This window comes from Mastigoproctus giganteus, chromosome 11 (assembly GCF_048544385.1).
Source record: "Mastigoproctus giganteus isolate SK-2022 chromosome 11, ASM4854438v1, whole genome shotgun sequence".
Classification (NCBI taxonomy): Eukaryota; Metazoa; Arthropoda; class Arachnida; order Uropygi; family Thelyphonidae; genus Mastigoproctus; species Mastigoproctus giganteus.
In genome coordinates this window covers 61,579,378-61,604,419 of record NC_143585.1, presented here as the reverse complement: position 1 = coordinate 61,604,419, position 25,042 = coordinate 61,579,378, and the positions used below count along the sequence as shown (strand labels likewise).

The following is a 25,042-nucleotide window of genomic DNA, read 5'->3' as shown; positions in this document are numbered from 1 at the left end:
TCTTCTTTAAATGACAAGTTTGTGGGAAAATGAATTTCACCAATGCCACCTACACAAAAAAAAAGAAAAAAAAAAAAAAAAAATATATATATATATATATATTTTACGACTAAAAAAAAGTAAGTTTTATTCAAGGCGAAATTCATTCTGTTAAAAAAAAAATTAATCGCTTGCTTGTTATGCAAATAAATTGCATAACTAAGGGGGGAAATGAAATGCAAAAATAATTGCATTTCATTTCTCCCCTTAGTTTCTTAGCTAACACTGCAGATTTATTCAAGGTGAGTACCGTTTTTTAAGCAATTGCAATTCTATTATTAGTCCACCAATACGGTATTATAAGATTTCTAATATTTTATATTGCAAATAAATTGCTTATTCGTAATTTACCAATACAGTGTCCATGTGGCCATTGGGAAACATGGAGACACCTAATGTACGACTGCCAACTGTAGGAAGACGACCTCCGCTGCCGACCCATAACCAACACCCAACTAATATTACAAGACCAGGAGCAACTCCTACTAACTGAAGAATACACCTACAATGCTTTCACCCAGTTTGCGCAAGATCTCTTCACAAGAAGAAGGATGTTCCCACAACCACAACTGCAGCGGTAAAGAGTCTACCCGACATGAACTATGGAACACACGTCATAGACCTGATACCAACATAACCCCGAACGGCATACACTGTCCGAAAACAGACTACACCACCGACAGCTGCCAACTGTAGTGAGTACAAGAAGCAAGAAATGAAATGGATATGGACGGGACTAGTCCCATGAATGACTACTAAATAAATTGGACTTTTGGATACCTTGGTGGGGATATCGTTGCATGAGTGACCTTTCACCACTGATGACACAGCAGAGTTTTCCTTGTACAAGCCATGTTGGCGATCTGAGCCGGCGGCATTGCCTGGCCCACCTTTCCCCGGAGGGGGAGTAGACTGTCTTCCTGTTTCCTCCCCTCCACGCGCTTCTCCCATTTTCCCTTCTGGTGGGACATGGGCATGCCCCACCGAAATTGGAGTCGTCTTGCCTGTTGACTCCAATATTTCTGTCTATCTCCTCCAGCCTCCAGTCTTCTTCTCCCCACTTTATCTGTATGCAAGCGAATACCCCACACTTTCCAAACCTAATTACATTCATCTAAATTACATTCGCTCATTAATGTTTCTGGCCTTTCAAATCCTGGCATTATCCCCACTACGCGATTATTCCCCTTTTTTTTATTTATTTATTTGTTTTATTTTTATTATTTGTTTATTTTATTTATTTTTTTAAGGTCCTGGCCGCCGAAATTTCAGGAAATTAAGCAGCAGGACCTGTCAGAATAAATCTTAGTCTACTGGTATTTCCTGGTCTGCCTCCACGGAGCGAAAATAAGGCAACGTTGGGCCTTAGCAGTGGTCCAGCGGCTAAACGACCACAAGAACAACGGTACATGACACTACACAAATACAATATCCACACACTATTAAATCTCTGGCATTTCCAGTGAACTGGTACACCCACAATCAAAAAAAACGCGGAGATGAGGAAACCCCTAGTGCTGTTTGACCCTAAACACATTTTACACTTTATTTTACCTGCAGCAAGTGAGCCTGGAGCTTTTTTTTTCCTGCGGCGTGGTTGTTTGCGGGGTTTGCATTGAAATCCTGGTGTGTGCAAGCTGTACCCCTGGTGAGCTGATAGAGCATGCCTCTTTTGATCTCTTTTGATCAAGGGAGAGGGCTCCTGCGATAATACGTAGTGCGTGTGTGCTCAACGTGTTGCAGGCGCGGGTAGCAGACAATAGCATAGTTCTGTGGGTGGAATCCAGAATCCTTAGGTTGGCAGCAGTGCCGACTTTTTTATACCGTGCATCCGCTGCATATGTTGCTATTGGTAGAAGTGCTGTCTTGTAGTACAGCTTCATTGTGCGTTGGTTTAATACCCAGTTCTCGCCGGGCGATTCTTTTAACCAGGGCAGTGCAGAAGCGTGTCTTCCTTCTCAGGTGGTTGAGGTGTGGTTTGAACGACAGTTGCGTGTCGAGTATGACTCCCAGATATTTGAGTTATTTGCTGAATCGGATGGTTGTATTGCTTATTTTTATCCGGGGAGTCTGCGTATACCCAGCGTTCCCTTGAGGAGTATAGAGTTAGTTTTATTGGGTGAGATTTGGAGCAAGTGCAATCCGACCAGGTTTTGGAGGGTTTCTTTTGCGCGGTTTGCCTGGATCTCCAGCTGTAGTCTGGAGATGGCTGCAATTGTCAAGACAAAGTCGTTCGCGAAAGCCTGTGAACGGTCTTACTCCAGGTCCTTGTTCAGGAAATCGTCCATCAGCAAGTTCCACATAGTTGGTCCCAGCACTAAGCCTTGTGGGCAGCCTCTGTGGATTTGTCTCTGTATTGCCTTGTAGGGGGTGTTGATGATGATCGTTCTGTCGGTGAGTAGCTCCGAATAACGTTGTACAGGTTGCTGGGGACTCTGGCCTCCCGGAGCCGGCCCAGGACGCTTGGCCACCATAGGGTATCGAACGCCCCAGAAAAATCAATGGAAATAGCCAGTAAAAAAAGGTAAAGTGCAGCCATTATCAACCCACTGCAGGATGGAAGCCTCCTCAACAATTCATGTTGAGGGAAATGGACCACGCTGGTCCAGGGCGGGTTGGCAGATCGACCGTATTCAGCAGTCAGGGGCTTGAACTCCGGGCTACTCAAAGAGCGTGTGCTACTGCACTCTCGCTCCTGACCACTCGGCTACGGAGGCACTACGAAATAGCCAGTAGGTATCTTTTATCCATCTCATGCAGGGGCGGATTTAGGCATGGTCTTTATGGGCTGCAGCCCAGGGTCCCGTGCAATCAAAGGGCCCCCTTCGTGGTCAAAAAAATAAAAATAAAAACAATTTAAATTAAAAATTTAAGAAAAAATAAATTATACAAAATTTTTTCGTACCTATATAAAGTTTAAATCATTGGTCTGCAACACTATTGGATTTCAATAAAATATCAATGTTTTAAATGAGAGTAAATACGGCTCTGTCTTCTATCGCCTCTGTCGGTAGTTGGGAAAATCAAAATATACTCTGTCATTTGTTAAATATGCAAATAATGTAGCAAAGTCGGAATGGGAGTGCAAGTGTAGGTCCTCTAAAGCGTGCTAGCTTAGCGTAGCTCTCACCGTTTGACATTTGAGGTTATGTATAGTACAGAATAGTTGAATATTAAATAGTCATTCGTTCGGTCAAGTGTACTGTTCACGTGCTTCGTTTCTTCACTGGTAAGTATTGGCAAAGTTTACTAAATACTAAATAAATATAAGTTAAATCACCCTCCGGAAATCTTTTGTCGGTCGTAAATTCAATCGTTTTTTGCATTTCCTCGAAATGAGCCATAATAAAAATAAAAATAAATATAACTGGACACCGTTTATTTGAAGTAAGCGGTAGGCACTAGTAAGCGGCGTAAGCTATAAGCTTGCCTACTTGACAATGACAATGTAAGATGTAAAATCTTACAAATTTAAAATAAAAATAATTGTTTTGCTAGAAGTAAAGTTAAAGTTTGAATAACGCTAGATTTAGTGATGGGATAGTTTAAGCGTGAGAATTGAGAATAGTGGCAAAGTGGTAAACAAGTAATTCAAATAATATGAGAGCAAACAGGGACAGCAGGACTAAGTAAAGAGGTGCCATTTGAGAATGGGCGTGAAGGGAGAACAATAAGACGTGAAGCGGGATTACGCAAGGCGCCTCCTTTGATCTATGATACCGTTGGAGCCAAAACAGGAAATGAGTGGACGTCCAGTGTTTGCGTCAAATTAAAATTGGCGTCAGGCTGACTGATTTTTGATACTTTTATAGAGAAAGGTGTGAAATGAAAATGAGTGTTTTTGGAGGTTGCCGGTGGACATGAAAGGGCATACTGCCTGTGAGAAAAAAATAAGAAAGTTCGAGAAAAGGGTTGGTTTGCGCGCTAGGGAGATGGCTTGGGAGAATTGTGTTGGCAAATGGAAAGGAACGTAAATTTAAACAGAGGGGAAGGATTAGTTGGGGGAGGGCGTGCCAAACTTGAGGGGAAGAGTGAAGTTCGGGGAAAGAAAAATTGAGAGAAAAGAGCATTCTGTGTCTGACTACTGTGTGGTGTGGTCAAAGGGGAGAAAAAAGGTCATGAGTGTGGGTTGAAATGGAGGTAGGCGAGTTTGGTAACGTAGGCCCTTGTAAAGAGAATGAACCAGGTATGTACACCTGTGAATGTATCGTCTACACAAGAAGGTGCGTCATGTCAAGAGTGCCCACCCTTTTTTTTTTTTTTTTTTTTTTTAATGTTTTTTTTTTTTTTACCAGCACCACGGGTTGTGTTTACTTTATTATTATCATTATTATTATTTTCTTTTTTCTTTTTTTTTTTTTTTATTACTATTATTATTATTTTTTTTTATTATTATTAAATTATTTATTATTATTATTTTTTTTTTTTTTTTTTTTTTATTTTCTCTCCTACCTTTTTCCTCTGGAATGGGCCCCCGGAGGAATCTAGCCCACCTTTTGGCAACATCAGGTGGGTCAGAGTCTCTTTTGAGGCGTTACGTGCTCTACTGGAACTGGCCCACTTTCCCGTGGTGTGGACGAGTACCCAGAATCATCTGTCCAGGTGACTCATGCTTCTGGGTAGCCAAGTGGCCAGAACATAACAGAACACACACACAATACACACAAACCTACGTCACACACATATCTGGCCCATTTGTAGTGATACTGTTCTTCACAGACACGAGGCGGAGTTGAACAGACGTTCTAGGTGCCGCCCATTACATATACACATGTCCACATGTCAAGAGTGCCCCAGAAGTGAAAATAAGCCTGTCAGCCTTGAAAGAAAACCAGAGTGCCCCCAGCAGTCTCGAACGAAAACCGGAGAGCCCAAGAAACTGAAGAAAGCCTGTCAGTCGCGTGGGAAACCTGAACGCGAGGACATTGGAAGTAGCGGCGATGTCGGAAAGTAAGTCTGTTCCTTGTTGTTTATTGAATCCTGAACTCAAGGACTCATAACCTAGCTCTGTAAGCCATTGAGTGATAGTCCTTGTAAAAGAAAGGAACATTCCTGTTGTTAATGATTATGATTAAATGTAAGGGTGGTTCAGGAGTAATAAAATCAAAGTAATAATGTAGAGGAATTAGCAAAGAAATTTTATTTATAAGGGTAGTACTGTAAGGATAGGTTAACCTATGTCATTAAATTAGGCCAAGTGCCAAACAAGGTAACATATCAGATGAGGTGCAAAGAGAAATAAATTTTATTAATAGATAAACCTCGTGAGTAAAGAGGGATGACTAAGGCGATAACTAGGGTGACTAGGATATTAATTAAAGCAGAATGGGTGACCAATAAGGAATGTTATTGAGATAAGATGGTACCGGACATAATACGTTTTATGTGTGAGAGGCTAAAACAAAGATTCTGAAGGAGTAATAAGAGCTGAAGTAAATATTATTGATGTAAGAGAAGGACAGAAAAACGAATTGGTAAGGTAAGAGAATGATTGAATAATCATTGTGGAGTCAATTTTATGTAAAATACAACTGATACAAACTGATGTTAATAATTCTCATTTTGAGAATAACTGAGAAGAGAGAGAGAGAGAGAGAGAGAGAGAGAGAGAGAGAGAGAGAGAGAGAGATAGTGTAGTGTATTGTAGCATGGTTAACATATGAAATTAGGAAGCTTGTATATAATTATTTGTTTCTTTTATGTAAATGTTGTATGCTCATTAACAGTTTGTTAAATTTTGTAAACAAAATGTGTGGTTTTAATATTCTGCTAACAACCGCTTTACACACCCTAGAAATCGGAATTTCTGAAAATTGTAGTCAGATTTGGGTACGTGGGGGTGATAAAGAGGTCAGTAGGATGTTCAGCGAAGTGCAAATTTTTAGATATTTAATAAGAAAATTTTTAAGTAAATAATAAAAATAATATAATAAAAAATAACATAAAAAATAACCCCCCCCCCACAACAACTAACCTAATATGGTGGTGGATTTCTTTTTTTTTTTGGTTTTTTTTATTTCTTTTCAGATTAAATAAATACCTAAAAAAATGTCTGGTAGAAAATATAAAAGCAGAGCTGAAAAACGAAAAATACAATTAAATAGAGAAAAAGAAAGAAGTAAATGTGTCAAAATTTCAAAATTTTTTGTATTGGAAAATAAAAATGAGAATCTAAACGATATAGGTGCAGTAATAAGCGAAAGAGAGAATAACTTAACCAAAGAGAAACAGAAAAAACAACAAAATGTATATAACAATAACGAAGAATTACTAGAACTAGAATCACAACCGAGAACCTCTAAAAACAATGTTGACGTTGACGGACATTCAGTACCAGACAAAAATATACAAAATGTAGACGACGACCAGTTCTCTGAAGTTTCTGTTGCTGTTTTGCAAGAAGATAGTGATAAAGAGGCAGAAGAGGCTTTAGAAAATGCAGAGTTGCTTGCTAAATATGTTGACGTAGGTTTGTGGCCTACACAGCTAAATGATCATTTTATTAATCACTGTCCCTCACGGGAAATGACTTATTTCCAAAATAAAGATGCAGAAAATATATATCCAGTTTCAATAAGGAATTACAAAGAACAAAACAGATCATTTCAAATAAGTACTTTACGAAAAAAATTAAAAATGGTCAATTACTGGAAAGATCTTGGTTGTGCTATTCTACAAGTATGGGAAGTGTTTTTTGTCTAGTCTGCACACTTTTCTCTAAAGTCCCTTCTCAATACACAACTCGATTCTCTGACTGGAAACACAAAGGACCTTGTTTAGAAAGTCGCAAAAATTCTAATGAACATAAGAAATCATTGTTAGTAGGGTTAACACGTAAAGAAAATAAGTCTGTTATTGACAAGCAGTTGCAAGAGCAACTAAGAAACGATACGGAATATTACCACAATGTCCTAAAACGTGTTATTGCAGTGGTAAAATATTTAAGTGTAAGGGGCTTAGCATTCAGAGGTCACGAGGAAATATTTGGCTCTCCGCACAATGGTAATTTTATGGGGGCTCTGGAATTACTAGCAGAGTTCGATCCATTCATGTGCGAACATATCCAACAACGAGAACTGCGACCAAAGCCTTTCACTTCGTACTTATCAAAAACAGTTTATGAAAAAATAATAGAGATTATGGGAAAATAAGTTATAAAAAGAATTATAGCTGAAATAAATAGCGACGATGCAAAGTACTACTCAATTGTGATGGACTCGACACGAGATTTGTCCCACAATGACCAACTAGCTTTTATAGTACGATATTGCTTTGAGGGAAAAGGGTATGAAAATGTGTATCTTTCATCAAAATTAGTAGTCATAGTGGCTTATCTTTATTCAATTCCTTAGAAAAATTTCTAGAAAAAAATGGACTGCCACTGGATAATTGTAGAGGACAGTCTTTTGACAACGCTGCAAACATGTCCAGCATACAATGTACATACAATGGCTTGCAAGCACATCTCAAACAAAAAAATAAATGTGCTGATTATGTGCCGTGTGCTGCACATTCCCTAAACCTAGTTGGTGGGGAAGCGGTTAAAGTTGCAACTCAAATTGTGAACTCTTGGTCTGTTCCTTGAACAGAGTTTCAAGGGCGGCCTTGAGGACCATCGCCTTCTCGGGAATGGTGCCCTCTACCAAGGAGGGGTTCAGAGGGGGGTTCGGTTGTTTTTCATCGCAGGCATTGCTCTGGCTTGGCTGGTTATCTTGGATTTCTTTTTGTTCTTTCAGTTCAGTTTGCGAACGCGCCTCCCGCTGCAACTTGAGCACTGTTGGCTTTCTATATTTCCTCTTGCTAGTCTGTGGGGCTCCAGTGCGTGGGTCCGCCTCTTCATCCTGGTTTTCTATGATGATGGGGTCATCGTTGGGATTCGGGTACGTAATGTCCTGGGTGTTTTCAGGCTTTCCCTCCACGTTGAGTAAAATCCGGAATTTCGAGACTGCCCGGTTTAGCGAAGTTTCGTGGGTTTCCCGTAGGTCCGTGGAGATTGACACCTGTAGCGTAATTCTAAGTGAAATAGGGGCTGAACAGTCCGTCAGCAAAGATTTGAGCTGACTCCCACTCTGTTCAGATTAGGGGGAGGGACTGTTAATAGTTAAAATTCACCTAGGGGAGTGGGACTAATTCCCTGTGACGTTTCTAGGGGTGGCAAGAAAATATGGTGACATCTAATATGCTGTATGTAGACTGGGGAACAATTTGCGTAACACCATGGAAAGTTTATGATGGGGAAGAACCCAGACATCGTTATTACTGTTTTGCTCTTAAATCGGCGATAAATGGGACTCTGACTTGGTCCAAGGTCACTCACAGTTCGGAAGCGCCCCAGTCAAGATCCAGACTTCAGCGCGGCAGCCGGTTATATCGGTACAGTTCCCTATGTCCTAGTTGTGAGCCTCGTGGAGACCATGCGGTCTCACAAACAAAGGAAATAGAGAAAAACGCTGAAATCTGGTAAAACCCCAGGAATTTCACAAAACTATGCTCACCACAATGTCCCCATGTTGATAACCTGCTTTGTGCAGAAAATTTAGCTGTAGACTGGAAAAAATACACATTTTAGTACTAAAAATCAGGATCGCGAAATAACGTGTCCACACGTAACGGCGGCCATATTGGCGATCTGATGTTTAGGTTGGTGGTAGACGTCAGAGTGCCCGGCACATAGATGACTGGACCCAGGGTATCCCGGCAGAACATCGCCCGTCTGCGCGGGTAGCACAGTGGTATCGTCACGGTCCTCCCCACATGGGGGGTGGAAAAGGCCCGGGTTCGAATCCCGTCGATGACGCAGGAAACTTTAATGGGCTTTTTTTTTTCACTCACTAGCTGAGTTAGTTGGTCTCAGGAGTAGATAGCAAGGTTTTTCCACCAAAAACTGGAGTTTTTCGTCCAGCAAACAGACTAATCGACCATAGAACACTCGCAATCAACAGACATAAGATACAAATTACTATAAATTACTATATTAGGGTTACCCGTAAATGATTACGTTAACCCGTATTCGTGTCTGTAAATTGCGTGTGTTCTCTGGTCGATGTGCCTGTTTTGCTGGACGAAAAAACGTCATTTTCTGAGGGAAAAAACCTTGCTATCTACGCCTGAGACCGACTAACTCAGCCACGGAGTGAAAAAAGCCCACTAAACTTCCTCGCGTCATCGACGGGATTCGAACCCGGGCCTTTTCCATCCGGTGTGGGAAGGACGGTGACGATACCACTGTGCTACCCACGCAGACAGACATAAGATACAAAAAAAATCAAATTGTTATTTTAGGGTTACCCGTAATTAAATACATTAACCCGTATTTGTGTCTGTAAATTGCGTATGTTCTATTGTTGGTTTGCCTGTTTTGCTGGACAAAAAAACCCCAGTTACTGGGGAGAAAAACCTTGCTATCTACGCCTGAGACCAACTAACTCAGCCACGGAGTGAAAAAAGCCCATTAAAGTTCCTCGCGTCATCGACGGGATTCGAACCCAGGGCTTTTCCACCCGGTGACGATACCACTGTGCTACCGCGCAGACAGACAGACATAAGATACAGTACGGCATATGAATTTAATTATTCGGGTGGCCTAAATATAATAGTTATTTAGTTAGAACATCGCCAGAAAACATGACACCGCCGACACTGGCTTGTTTTCGTCCCACGGTGCATCCAGGCGCCATTACTTCCCTTGGTAAACGACGCACACGTACCCGGCTGTCCACATGGTGCAACACAAAACGTGATTCATCGGACCAGACGATTCTCCTCCAATTACTCATAGTCCGGTTTCGATGCTCGCGTGCCCATTATAGGAGCTGTCGCCCATGAACCATGGGCACTCGGAGCGGCCTGCGGTCACACAGCCCCATTTTCAGCAGTGTTCGATGTACTCAAATTATTATATTAGGGCCACCCTTGATTTCTTACATCTACCCATGTATTTATTTCTCTGTAAATTGCGTGTGTTGTTCTCTGGTCGATTTGCCAGTTTGCTGGACGGAGAAACCCCAATTTCTGGGGGTAAAAAACCTTGCTATCTACGTCTGAGACTGGCTGAGTTAGTCGGTCTCAGGTGTAGATAGCAAGTTTTCGGTATACTGTGTGTTGTGATATGTAATTCCCGACACTAGCATTACAATTACCGGCGAGTTGGCGGAGAGCCTTCGCTCACCGCCATCATCGATGAGCTGTGGTCGTCCAACATCTCGCCGACGGTTTGTAAGGTTTCCCTGCTCAGATCGTCTCAAAAGTCGAGAAATTTGAATATATTATACTTGAAACGGCTCGTGATAAGGTTATTTTGTATGGAAAATATAATACTCCTGACAGATTAACTTATACTTAGTTTATAAAATAGTTTTCTTTGTCTACAAGCGTTTCCCGCCAAAACCTGAAAATCGTGATTTCTGATTTCTAGTGGGCCTACACTGGAAATAAGTACCTCAAACCACTACTTAAAAAGTCAGAAAATTGCTACGAAAGTGAATTTAATGCAGAAATTATGGCTGAAAATTCAAATAATGACAAAATTCTGGACAATGACCTAAAAGACTCCTCTGAAAATGAAGCTAGAGTGCTCAGGGAGAAAGCCCCTGTTAATGAGGAAAATGGTAACGAACTGGATAGCTGGCCTCCTGGCCCCCTCAGTATTAAGAGGGGCAGGAAAGGAAAAAATCAAGAAACTATAGAAATTCCAGAGATGCAACAAAAGACAGAAGAAGAACTAAAACTAGACTACCTAACAAATTTGACTGATCCTATCAAACAGGCAAAGGAAACAAGAGTGTATCTAGAAGAATATATGCACAAGCAAACCAACAGGATTACTTCTGCAATTAGGCTGCAGATAGTGAACTGTTGGTCACTGCTTGAGCAGCGCCTGATTGAATAACCAAGTGTTAAAATCAAAATTAGAGGTTACAACTGAGGAGAAGAACAACTATAAAACAATGAACACACTAACCTATGCCCAATGTGCAAAGGTTAATGGCAAACAGGACATAACTAAAGCAAAACAAATAGCTACTAAGCAACCTAATATAAACAAGGAAAGCAACATTGTTATTCTGAAAGCAAAAAGTGACTCTACCCATAAAACCAGTGAGGCAGTTAAGGACACAGTGGTAACAAAGCTGAGGCCTAATCTGAGAGAAATAAAGATAAACAACATGCGGAAAATCAGGAATAATGGAGTCCTGATCGAGGTAGCAAGCAAAGAAGATCTAAGAAAAATAGAAAACCATCCTGAAATTGAAAAACTGCGCTTGCTCCCTGAAAAACCAAAAGGGAAAAACCCTAATATTATAATCTTTGATGTACCTGTGTCAGTAATAGAAAAAGAATTCATGATGGATATCTACTTCAAAAACTTTAACAATGAAATGACAATAGATGAATTTGCTGCTGAAAAGAGCAACAAAAAACAAAAGGAATGGACAACTCAACATAATTGCAGAAATTACACCAAAAATTTGGAAGGTATTGCAGGGACAACAGAGAATCTATGCTGGCTGGACCAGTCATAGATTTAGAGAACATTTCCCTATCCAAAGTTGCTTTAACTGCCATAAATATGGTCACATTGCCAGAGACTGCACTCAGAAAGAACCTGTCTGTGGTCACTGTGCAGTCACTGGCCACGATTACAAAAATTGCAAAAATAAGTCTCAGCAGCCAAAATGTGCTACCTGCAAGGCAGCACGGCTGACTGACTATACACATAGTATCAGGGATGATAAATGCCCCAGTTATAAAAAATGGCAAAACTTATACAATCTAGGACCAACTATGGGCCAGATTGAAAACATAAATGTGACTAGGGCTCTAAATCTTGTCCAATTGAATGCTCAAAGAGCAAGAGCCGTTGTAGATCAGATTAAACTCAAATTGGAAGAAAATAATATAGATATCTTGGTACTCCAGGAGCCCTACGCACATATGGGTAGAGTTCAGGGATACCCAAGAGACTATAAAATAATAGAATACACCTCAGGTATCCCTTTCACAGCAAAATACTGACCTTACAGTCAAAAAGGTGGGTCACCTCTGCTCCCCAGTGGGAGTATGTGCCCATATTACCAGTGCTGTAGGACAGTTTTACATTATTTCACTATATTCCAGACCAGGTGAAGATATAAATCCAACTATTGAATACCTACAAGTAGTCACAAACTTGCTACCTACTGCAAATATCATAGTGTGTGCTGATGTCAACTGCCGGTCAGCCTTATGGCATAGCCGTACAGAAGACAGAGCAGGCACACACAACGGCCAGATACTTTCAGACTATATAGCCACCTCACCCTTTCAAGTGCAAAACCAACCAAACAACCTCCCAACTTTTAGCAGTACCATGTGGGAGAGTGACATTGATATCACTCTTGCCACCAATTCAATAGCTTATAAAATCACAGACTGGTGTGTCCAGCCAGCCTGGACCATATCAGATCACAGAGCCATTTCCTTCAAACTAAACAGGCAATTACAAACAACCCAACACTCTCTGTTGGATATCAAAAGGTATAACCTTAAAAAGGCAAACTGGCAGATTTTTGCAGAACATACAGCAGCTGAGCTGCAAAAACAGGAAAATGAGTGGTCTAGATCAGGCAACTGTAGCCCGGACGAGCAAGCACTGACTATGACAAACATTTTAACAAAAACAGCAACCCTGTCTATCCCACGGAAAAAACCGAGGAAGCAGACAGTTCCCTGGTGGTGCCCCGAACTGATTATACTCAGAAGTAGGGTACACCAGGCACGGAGACATTTTCAAAGAGCCAGAACATCTTGGTCACAAAATGAGGTGGATGCACTGAGAGATTCTTATAAAACTCTCAGGAATCAGTATACAGCCCTCATAAGAGATAAGAAAAAGGAATGCTGGAAGCACTTGGTGGGAACTACTGGAAACAATAACCCTTGGGGAGTTGTCTACAGAATAGTGACCAACAAGCTGCTAAGAGGAGATGTCTTAGAAAATACTGTCAAACCAAATGGAACCCCAACCCTGTGTTGGGTGGATTCTGTAAATAACATCCTAGACAGTATCATTCAGACTGAAACTGGAAATCATTCCCCCACCCAGCTCGACATTATAAAAGAAAACACTGAATATGACAATGCCAATATTGAACCTCTGTTCACTATACAAGACTTAGAAATAGCACTATCTAAAACCAAAAACAATAAATGCCAAGGTTTTGACTTCTTAGAGGTTGAGATTATCAAAAAATTAGCGGAAATAGCACCAGAAAAATTAATAGCACTATATAATAACTGTATGACAGAAGGTATATTCCCAAAAATATGGAAACAAGCTGTGTTAAGGTTAATCCTGAAAAACCCTGAAAAACTCCCTACTGATCCCAAATCATATAGACCAATAGCCCTACTCCCTGTACTAGGGAAAATATACGAAAGATTAATAAACAGCAGATTAGCTCAATATTACACAGAAGTAGGCTTGCATTCCAACAATCAGTATGGTTTTAAGCAGGGCAATTCTACGGAGGATGCCATGCACCACCTATTGACAACAGTTAAAAACACAGGAGAAATATATGCTGGCAATCTCCATTGACTTTGCTGGGGCATTTGACTCACTGTGGTGGCCTAGTGTCCTTAGGAGACTTCGCCAGGCAAATGCTCCACAAAACCTCTATAAGGTAATAAACAGCTACCTTACAGACAGAAGTGTCTCAGTACGCACAAGGTTCCAGGAATTGACACGCCCTGTGAATAAAGGCTGCCCGCAAGGATCAATCCTTGGCCCTTTCTTTTGGAACATTGTTCTGGATGAATTTCTGGCCTTGGATCTGGGCCCCGTGGAAAGCCTGGCCTTTGCAGATGACATGATTTTCCTTGTAAAAGGCAACTCACGAGTGGTTGCAGAGCAAAGATCAAATGCCACTCTCTTGCAGCTGCAGGAGTGGGCACAAATGCACATGCTCAAAATATCGCCTGAAAAAACCAAACAAATACTTCTAAAAGGTAATTTGGACATAAGAAGACGTCCACAAATCAAAATTAACACAATCACTATAAAAATGGTAACAAAACTAAAATATCTTGGAGTGGTCTTTGATTCAAAATTAACTTTTTACCCCCATTTGATCTACTTGGCGAAGAAAGTGCGAAATTATGCAGGTATGATTGCCAGGATCAGTCGAGCAGACTGGGGACTCAAAAGAAAGACCCTGGCAATCATATACCGTGCAATGTTCCTACCTGTTATCACCTATGGAGCCGGTGCGTGGTTCATTCGCTCGGCCATAGTAAGAAATAGGAATAAATTAGAATCGATACAAAGGACAATACTACTCACTATTACCAGAGCATGTCGCACAGTAAGCACACCTGCACTACAGTTGATGGCCGGAACTCTCCCACTTTACCTGGAAGTAGCCAAAAGAGGCTTATATTATAGATTTAAAAAGGGCATACCCACAGAATTTCTGGGGATAGCCCTTGATACAACCAATACCTTCAATGATGAAAGAAAAAGAATAGCCACAAAGCTCCACGAGCTATGGCAAACAAAGTGGGAGCAGGAAACCAGAGGTCTGGTCACCAAACGGTTTCTGCCACTGGTATCAATGGTTAGCCCAAAGCCACCTAAGTGGTATGCCCCTGGACGTTTTACAACATTTATATTGACAGGGCACGGCTCCCTAAAGGCGAAACTAACCTCCTTAGACCTGACCGATGACCCAAACTGCACCTGTGGCGAAAGTGAAGACTGGGCACACATTCTCTATGAATGTATAATATATGACATCCCCAGAACAGAGCTAATAGCACAGATTGGTCCCCTTCCCAGGGGAGAAGAACATCTCTTCATCATAGAAGAGCAAAATTATAAAGCTTTTACATCTTTCACACAGAAAGTTTTCGAAATGCGCAGAGCAATGCAAAGAATGGCAATTCAGCCCCCCCAGCAATTAAACAATAATCAATAGTAAAATTGCCCAAGTTTCCCACCACGCCCAGATGATGACTTAAAAACTGTTAGGATAGCAGTATTCTGCACCCTGACAGAAACCTGACATAACAAAACTCCCCATGACTACCACGCCATGTGTAGGAACCTGTGGCCCCAAACCAATGTAGGGGAGGGGGATGGGAATGCATGCAGAGAAAGTGAATGGGAATGAGCAGAAGAGCAAATGTAATTGGCCGAAAGAATACAAAGTTAAAAATAACTTACATTACTTTATATATACTGTACCAACAAACATTTACAAACCACATAAACACTATCACTGTATTCTCCCCTGGCCTGCAAAAAAAAAAAAAAAAAAACCTTGCAGCTAGGCCTGCACCACAACTGAAGAATAACAGTAAGTTGCGGTGCCCAGAGAGTGCAGTGCAGAAAGAAAGAGTCAAATAAATGAGATGAGAGCTAGAAGAATGAATAAAAGTGTAAGCGTGAGAGAAAAGAACACAAACCACAAATGCTAAGTTAAGTACACACTAACCCTAGTTTTATTTAGTATTTAAATTTACGCTACCCATCATTGCATTGCCTCCTGGTGTGTGAGAAAAAGATGAATGAGTTGAGTGAAATAAAAAAAAATAAATAATAGATAAATAAATAAAAAAAAAAAAAAAAAATATATATATATATATATATATATATATATATATATAAAATAATAAAAAATTATAAAATAAGAAAAAAAGTATAAAAAAAATTATAAAATAAGAAAAAAGTATAAAAAAAAAATAAAAAAAAAAAAAAGAATGCTAGTAGAGTGAGAATGCACATTACGAATGAAGTAAATGTGTGTGTCTCCCCCCCCCCCTCACCTGGTAGGTTCCCCACTGCCAGCTAACATATCCCACCCCCATAGCGGGATGGGCAGCTGAACCTTCATACCGGATTCGACACTCCTTGGACATGACACTGATGAAGACATTCTGCGGCTTTGCTGCCAACACGCCATTGGCGATCCGAACTGGGTACTCTAACCTGGTTCCTTTAAAACCCCATCCCTAGGCAGGGAATGGAGGAGACGGATCTCTGTCTCCTCTCCTCCCTGCCTTCTCCTAGTTGGTGCATTTTTTTTTTTTTTTTTTTTTTTTTTTTTTTTTAGCTGGCTCTTGGGTGTGGGCACCCCAGGAGCGGGACTGCTGGCACCCACCAGTCTTGCACCCTTACTGGTGGGTGCGGGATTTAGGTGCAATATGCACAGCCAGAGTTAATAGATCCAGGCATAGCTCCTCGTGCCAGGGATGGGCACCAGGTGGTAATTGCCAATGGACTATCACCTGGTGGCAGAGTAGCCTGTTTGACTTATAACACATTACACACACATGTACACACACTTACACTAACAGGCCATTATGAGAATATGATATTATATGATAAATTGGTGGAGGTGGATGTATGTCCGGGTGCCACTCTTCGACAGTTAAATACATACATACATACATACCTCCCTGCCTACCCCCCCATATTTCGCCTGGTGGGGCTCATCTCCACTGACCTCTTTGGGGATGCCTACTCTATCCGTCCCTATTCTTCTATCTGTTTCCTCCCCAGTCTTCAATCTCCCCCCCCTCTCTCTCTCACTAAATCGATCGAGTACACCCCTTAACAATGCCGCCAAATTATAACTAACGTCTAAATTCTACCGGATTTGTGCAAATCTCTAAGATATCTAACACTATCAGCTTTTATCTAGCGTTACATGTCTAAATTTAATAACATCAAAATCTTGCCCGACCTATTTGGCCTTTAACACATCTCTTTAGTGTTCAACCCTAACCAGCGATTTCCTAACAGCAATCCCATTAAGCATTAATGTCAAATGCATAAACTTTTTTTTTTTTTTTAATAGGCCCTAGCCACTGAAATCCCAGGAAACTAGGTGGCAGGACCTGCCAGAGCAAATTGTTGTGATACTGGACACACCCGGCTAGCCTCCACGTGGCAGGGTATGGGCAACGTCGGGCCCCACTAGGGGCCTGGCGGCCAATAAGCCGGATAAACAATGGGCACAACATATCACACTGCACAGACACGACCCACACACTTCCAAGTCTCGGGCTTGACAGTGTACTGTCCTCGATACAGCGTAACACACGCGGAGATGGGAGAAATCCTAGGTGCCGTCTGACACGAACATACCTTATACCTTATGCTCAGATCACTTTCGGCCGTTATTAACCACGCCTGGCCGTGAGAATTCCACAAGCCGTGCCGTTTCGGATATGCTCCGACCCAGTTTTCTGGCCATTACAATTTGGCCTTTGTCAAACTCGCTTAAGTCCGCTGCTTGTATGAAGAACAAGAGTAAATAACACTGATTAGCGGAGCTCAGTATCAGGTGTTTTTTTATCCCTGTGTTCCGACCCGCGCACGCGCTGTAGTTCATCTGCAGTTGCTTCGATTTGCATAACGACACGCTGCTCATAATGTTTTGGCTCCTCGGTGTAGAAATGACAGAGCAACAGAAAACAGCGATAGTTAACCTGAAGGATTACTCCGAGAACAACGCAGCACCACTCCACCAGGAAGATAGATAAGTGGTGTACTCCACTCAACCTAAGCGAAGAGCCCCCCCGCCCAGACTGCACAAGAAACGAAGCTAGAAAGATGGTCAAAGAAGACACCCGATGGCAGACACTACAATGACCTCCATCAAGATCACATTGCTAGCATTGCTTCCATTGCCTGGCTCACAAGCGGGTCGCTCTTTCCTGAGATTGAAGGATTCCTGCTGGCCATTCAAGACCAGGTAATCAACACCAGTTACTATAGAAAATACATCGCAAATGAACCCGGAATGTCAGATAACACATGTCGACGATGCCGCCTTGCCTTAGAAACGATCCAACACATCACAGGGGGGGATGCAAGGTGATCACTCAAACTGAGTACGCTCGTAGACACGACTACGTAGCCTAGATACATCAGAAGGTAGCGAGGATATACCAATTGACCAAAGAAAGTGTACCACAATAAAGTACAAACCCCAGGCGATACTAGAGACCCCAACCCACAAGCTGTACTGGGACCGCATCATAATAACTGATAAGACCATCCCGCACAACAGACCGGACATAACCCTTGTGGACAAGATGGAAAGGCTACCTACCTGATACACATAGCGCTGCTCAACACTAGCAATCTCAAGAAAACCCATGAGGAAAAAATACGCGAAACCTGAGGTTAAGGAGATGTGGCATATTCAAGAAGTAACGACCATCCCGATCATCGTGTCAACCACCGGTATGGTGCCAAATACCTTACAAAGCAGCCTAGCAGCAATAGGTCTCCCAGAAAACACCTATAAGGAACTCCAGAAAGTCGTAATCCTCAACACCTGTAGGACAGTCAGAGGGTTCCTCGACCAACAGTAACACCAAAGTTTACAACCACCCTGTGTACTTGTTAGCAGTACCCGTCACGGAGTGGAATCCTCAATCAGGGAGAAATAATATAAGAGCAACAATAATAATAATAACCTATGTAGTTAGTTGTTCTATGATGACTCCCAGCAGCCTTTTATATCCATAGTACCTAGCTTTCCAGTCTTCTGCTCATTCCAATGGAAGTAGTGCAGCATATTGTGCATTTTTCAAGTGTATGTCCTTTTAGCGATACCGACAATATCAAAATTTCCTTTCGAGTACTGGCGTGCAGAATAATTCAAATGAAAAAAAAAAAAATAAAATAAATAAATAATAAATAATAAATAATAATAATAAAAAAAAATAAAGAAATAAAATAATAATAAAAAAAATAAAAGAACAGCAGAAAAAAAACTAATTCTGCTGTTATTTTTTTTACCGATTCTGTTATTATTTTATTTATTTATTTATAAAACGATTTTATATATTTTTTTAATTATAGAAAGCTCAAATAACCGCAGAATCTTCGATTTTGTTGTTATTTGAGCCTTTTGTTTCGAGTGAATTAGCAGATTCGACATTATTCGACATATGGAAAATTTGAAAATTTAATGTTAACCACACGACGTTACTTGTGAATAAATTAATGAGTTATCTAATTTATCTATAAGATAGATTATATTTTCTGCTAGAAGTCTAATGTCAACCATATCTCTTTCCATCTCAATTTTCAATTCATGTGCGGTATCCCAACTGTAGGTTCAAACACTTTTGGGATTTTCATAGTGCAACTTTGTTAGAAAAAAAAAGAAAAACAATATGATAAACAAATAACATATACAAATGATAAACAAATACGATACTGAATTGAATAGAATATTCAGCAAATATATATAAAACATTATTTTTGAATTTATTGTTCATGATTAATGGATAATTTCGCCGTTTTCAGTTCTTGATAATCTGTTTTTCAATTTTTGTATAGCTGGTTCCTGATTGGTATGATAAGTCAAGGTGAAAACAATGACGTCACTTGAAAGAGTGTAAAGAAATAGGTGTGCACCTGTTTAAAGAGCGTCTTATTTGATATTAATGCTCCCCTTGATGCATTTGCTTCTTTAATTATGTGTAATGATTTAATTGGGAAGATCGACAAACTGTAGCAATGGAGAAGAAATTTTCTGATAAGTTCTGACTATTTTATTAAAACTTAACGCCAAGAGATCAATTGCTAGAGGGCATAAACCCTGAACTAACATAGAAATGGGTGAGTGGCCTTTCTTTATAGAGGGCGTGTCGCTATGTAGTTATTATTTTATTTTTTTTAGTTCAAGATGTGTATTTGCTCTTAAAAACTTTTGAGCATAACGAAGTTTTGTTCGCAATGTATGCTTAGCGAGCTAGCATATAGAACATACTTTTTTGTTGTTTATTGAATCTTTTCCAATGTTATTCAATGAAATAAACGATATATTATATCTTATTTTCTTTAAATGATGTTCTGAACTGGCCTTACTCCACAGGTTGTTTTAGGTGCGTTGTGTACACCGAAAGTAAACACGAAAGTGGTCTGTGTCGCTCGTAGCCATGCTTACGAAGTTTGCGCATGTTTGAGTTTAGAAATCTAAACGAACTGCATTCTGTTAGCTTTTAAAAGATAACCGTGTGTGGTATTCTTTGGCGCATGACCAAGAGAGATCAGCTGATTTTGTGATGGTTTATTTTTGTACGCGCAGATTCATTTCACAGAATTAACACTATCAATGAAAATTGTTTTTATTTCTTCATCATGTTAATTTATTTTTAGGTCAGAAATACCGAGTTGGCGGTGCATATTTTTTCTGCGAAGCAAGTTTTCTTCCATCACCTCAAACGTTTGAAGGAATTTTTTCCCCCCGAAATACGAATGTTTGATAATACTAAGATTACCTGAAATGAATTTCTTGAAAAACTTTAGTAACGCAAGCAGTTTATAACCCTGTTTGTGTCTATGTTTATAATGATAATTTAACCCATGATCATTCCAAAGAAAATTGGTTGTTCAGACTTAATAGTACTGTGGATGAGTGGGGAGGTATAAATTTTGATTCCTCGTGCCAAATAACTCCCCCCCCCCCTCCAACACACACAGCGAAAGATACTATGGTATTATTATTATTAGGCATATAGTGCAAGGAAGCTTGAGGCTTATGCTGCATCAGCCAAAAAAAAATCTGAATTACCCTGAGAGAGAGAACAAGAAGTAGAAGGGAATCACCAAAAAAAGAGAAGAATAATGATATCCAGCTCAGGACCCTGGGTGTGCCAAACCCATACTCACCACTTTGTGAGCCCCTTGGTAGTTTCAAAGTTGTAATTTTAAAGAAATATGTATGAAGGAATACTTGCTGTTCCAAAGAACAGAAATCAGTCACATCAGCATATGTTTTAATGATCTCACAATGTTTCTAATGCAGTAACTGTTGCATTAATGGAGAAGAGGTTAATTGAATTAGAGTGTGCAAAATGTGTTCCAGATCATCAATAAAGGCAGCTCATCATTAAAACTAAAAAGTTTGGTTTGTCCTGAAATAGCCATAAACAAAACAAGGAGGATTTAATAAAAGTTGTTAGCTTTTATTATTTGAAAAAGTTGTTTAGGTAAAAACAGTTTTTTTTTTTTTTTTCAAACAAAAGAACAGAGAACCAGTGTGGATTATGTTATTAAATAAAACTGCTAAATGAATGCAATCATAACTATTATGTATATCAAAGTTACACAAAATTGGTTAACAGTAATATGAATAATAAAGGAAACAGATTGAAGTATAATATACACTGAGTAATCTCTGAATTATGACCACCTACCTAATACTTCGTAGGTCCTCCTTTTGCCCTCAGTACAGCAGCTATCCAATGTGGCATTGACTCAACAAGATGTCGGAAGCGTTTGGGAGGTATGGCCAACCAAGCTGTGTGTAATGTCGTCAGGTATGGAGGTGATTGGCGTATCCAGATGCCTGATATGACTTTCCATATTGTTCCACAAGTGCTCTATGGGATTGATATCGGTGGAGTTCCGAGGCCAATCGATATGCTGGAAGTCAGAACTGTGTTCCTCAAACCATTCCTGCACAAGTGCCCGATGGCTCAGCACATTGTCATCTTGGAAGACACCATCGTCATTCCGGAAAAAGAGTAACAGCAGGGTGTACACAGTTGACGATAGCGGAGACCACTGAGACCACATGCACCAGGGATCCAAGTTCCTGCCAGTGAAACATGCCCTACACCATACAACCGCCTCCTGGCCTGCACTTTTGATACCATGCATGGTGGATGAGGAGCCTCATGTTGTTGATGCCAAAATCCATACACAACCATCCACGGTGTGGAGTAAATAACATGACTCATCTGACCAACACACCTTCTTCCAATCTTCTAACGTCCAACTTGCATGCCCTTTGCACCAGGTGAGTCTTTTACACTGATAAACCTTGGTTAGGAGAGGATGCGTGCGAGTGTGCAATGCATGGTCATGCCAGATATTGTTCCGAGTTGGCCCATGTTTACTGGGTAGTCAACTCTTCAACAGTGCTGCACCTGTTCGCCTGTATGAGTCGTCGGACCCCAGCGCTCACTTCTAACCTCAACCTTTTGCTGACCTTTGCAGTTTTGCCGTCGGGTCGTTGTTTGACCATTTTGATGCCAGTCCTGGTACACTTTAACTACAGCGGCTCTCCAACACCCCACCAGTTCAGCCGTTTGGGAAATTGAGGCACCAGCTTGTCAAGCACCCACAATCTGTCCTTTATCAAAGTTCGATAAATCCTTCCTTTTACCCATCACGCTCGGAATTTTACTACCTACTGAACTACAGACACCTTAACTATGCTACGTAGATCGACTAACTGTGCACTCTCGTACCTCATGTGGTCAACAGGTCACATTCAGTTTTCATAGAGGTGGTCATAATTCAGTGATCACTCAGTGTATGTAGTTATCTTGTGAGTTACTCTGACCCTTGACTTGGTACATTATAATGGTGCATTGGCCTTAGTTGCCAATGCACCATAAAGTATCAACCAACCAGTCAGCCTGCTCTGACCCTACATGGCTGTCCTAAACGATAAACAAAATAAAAAAAAAAAAAGAAAGAGCTGAATTACAAATGGCTGGTTGCCATATGTGTTCTGATTAGAAGAAAATGCTAAAATTACCAATTCTAGAAGAGCAATACCTGTGGAAATATCTGCAGTGATATATATATGATAGGGACAGGACCACGTTAACATAAAGTGAAGTGATCTCATCCAGGTACCAATTCTCCGGTGAGAAAATGAATAGTATCAGTAGGACTGTTTTATATAGTGGGGTAGTGGTAAAATGAACATGATATTTCTGGAATTTTTTTTTTCATATTTTGTAAGTGGAGAGGGACAGCATCTTGTTTTCATCCAGGAATTCAGTCTTGGTATGGCCATAGATAGGGGATTGATTGTGCTTGTGAGAACAGATGTTTTTGAATAATTCATTCACTTTCATATGAACATTTAAGTATTTTAACGGGTTATTTGGGGTATAATGTGGGTAAATCTAAATGTGGGACCAGTGTTTTTTTATAAAAAAGATTTATTTCTGTTTTCAGGATTTGTGTGCTTCATATATAGCAATATGTTCACATCAATTTTCGGAACAAAAATCCCTCTAATACCTGAAGTGAAGGTGGGGCTGGGATTTTCCATAGCATCATTATTATTGCTGATGCAGAACTGTAGATATGATATTTTTGTGCTAAGAAAGATTAGAAATTAAGGTTATTTCAAGTAAAATTTGGTCACGAAAATCTGCATTATTTGAAAGTATGCACTTCATGGCTTTGAAACATCATGAGAGCCTGCTTGGCTTCCCCCACTCCAAATTTTGGTTTGGAAATTGCTGCTAGTATTCTTCAGCAGCTGCATATACAAAATGAATAATGAATTTTGGTGTATTTGACAATATTAAATCCAGCCATAATTATCTTTGGAGGTTCATTTTAGGCCATTTAAGCACTGCACTCCTGAATACAAAATATCAGATACATATTCTATTTGTCTTTTGCATAGTCATACATTAGGCCCCTGTTTCAAGTATCATGAGTAGTGCTCTCCTGGGCACATATATAAGTTGAGATAGGGGTATTTTTGCATTTTATTCTGATAATTTTTTCTACTAATAACATTTTTTTTTATTTACATGATTATATTTAATTTTTTACAAGAATTTGAAAAAATACCCCTACAACAAACAGGAAGTGACATTGCAAAACTTTTAAAATATTATCATTGCTTTAAGAGGAAGGGGAGCTCAGGAATATTCACTTTATAGTCTCCTCCCAAGCTATGCAATTGAGCAATAGAACCCTACATTTTTATTTTTACATGTGTGTGTGTGTGTGTATATATATAAAGTATAAAAAAATATATATGAGGAAAAAGAAGTAAGAAAATAGGTAAAAATATATATAGAGGGAAAGGAAGTAAGAAAGTAGGCAAAAGCAATCTAAGGCAGTATAAGCTAAACCCCAGCAATCCAAGGAAAATAAAGTAATAAGGAAATAAGAAAGTATTAAAGAAAAAAGAAAGGCAGATTTCTCTCCCTTTCTTATTTTTTTTTTTATTAAAAAGATAAAAAGAAGAGTATAAATAATTTATAGGCAGAAAACAGAAAAATAAGTTATAGGTAGAAGAGAAGAAAAAATACACAAAAATACATATATTTTTGTGTATTTATATATAAATTTTTATATATACATAATTAGAAGGATCAAAAAAGAATATTGCCATATAACTCACAACCCAGGTGTCTTTGTTAGGTGTCAACCACCAGGATTGAGGGTAGAAATGGCAATACAGTATTGTGTTTATATTTATGATGTAAAATAGATGCCAGTAAATGTACAGACAAGGCATAAGCAGAAAATGAAATTTAGCAAAAATGAATTGTAAGTCGTCCCTCCTTTTTTCCACACTTGCTTATTTCTGTTTCCATTAATTTTTAACCAAAAAATTTTTACTAAGTTTAATTTTTTATCAAAATTTTTACTAAATTTCATTTTCTACTTTCATTCTCTACCTTTATTGGCATGAATTTTACTTCAGAAATAGACATGTTATTGCTATTTCTACCCTCGATCCTGGTTGTTAACACAAGAAATGTTAATGTGAAATGTGAGTTATATGGCAATGTGTTAACATTGCCATATAACTCACAACCCACCAGGGTTGTGAATTTTATGGCAATCTTCTAATTCTGCATATTTATTTTTTCCTCTCTTCTATCTATGAACTATTTATACTCTTACTTTTATCTTTTTTCTCTCCCTTTCTTATTTCTTTATTACTTTCTTATTTCCTTATTACTTTATACGCCACAACCACACACACACACGCACGCTGCTGGACAAAAGTTAAGGTATTGATGATAAACATGCAGTAGTTTGCAAAAGTATTATACAATAGTGAAATTTTGAAATGCAGTATACATGTACACTGCACAACCAGTAATATGCAGACAGCTGCATATTTATAAATAACCTTTATTTACAGGAAAACTAATAATGTATGCTGAAACCTTTAACCTCCTTTATGACAGCCTCTAGTGTATGGGGGACTCTCCAGTTTTT

The 25,042-nt window shown here is 39.7% G+C and overlaps 1 protein-coding gene across 1 annotated transcript in view; it reads left to right on the top strand.

The window, feature by feature from the left end:
- The first annotated feature begins 4,979 nt into the window (after positions 1-4,979).
- LOC150078051 (neuronal membrane glycoprotein M6-a-like) overlaps positions 4,980-25,042 on the top strand; it is a 111,432-nt gene continuing 91,369 nt past the window's right edge. The window contains exons 1-2 of the mRNA XM_090384443.1: positions 4,980-4,989; positions 6,224-6,508. Of these exons, the coding sequence (XP_090240569.1) occupies positions 4,980-4,989; positions 6,224-6,508 (295 nt within the window). The remainder of the gene's footprint in view (positions 4,990-6,223; positions 6,509-25,042) is intronic.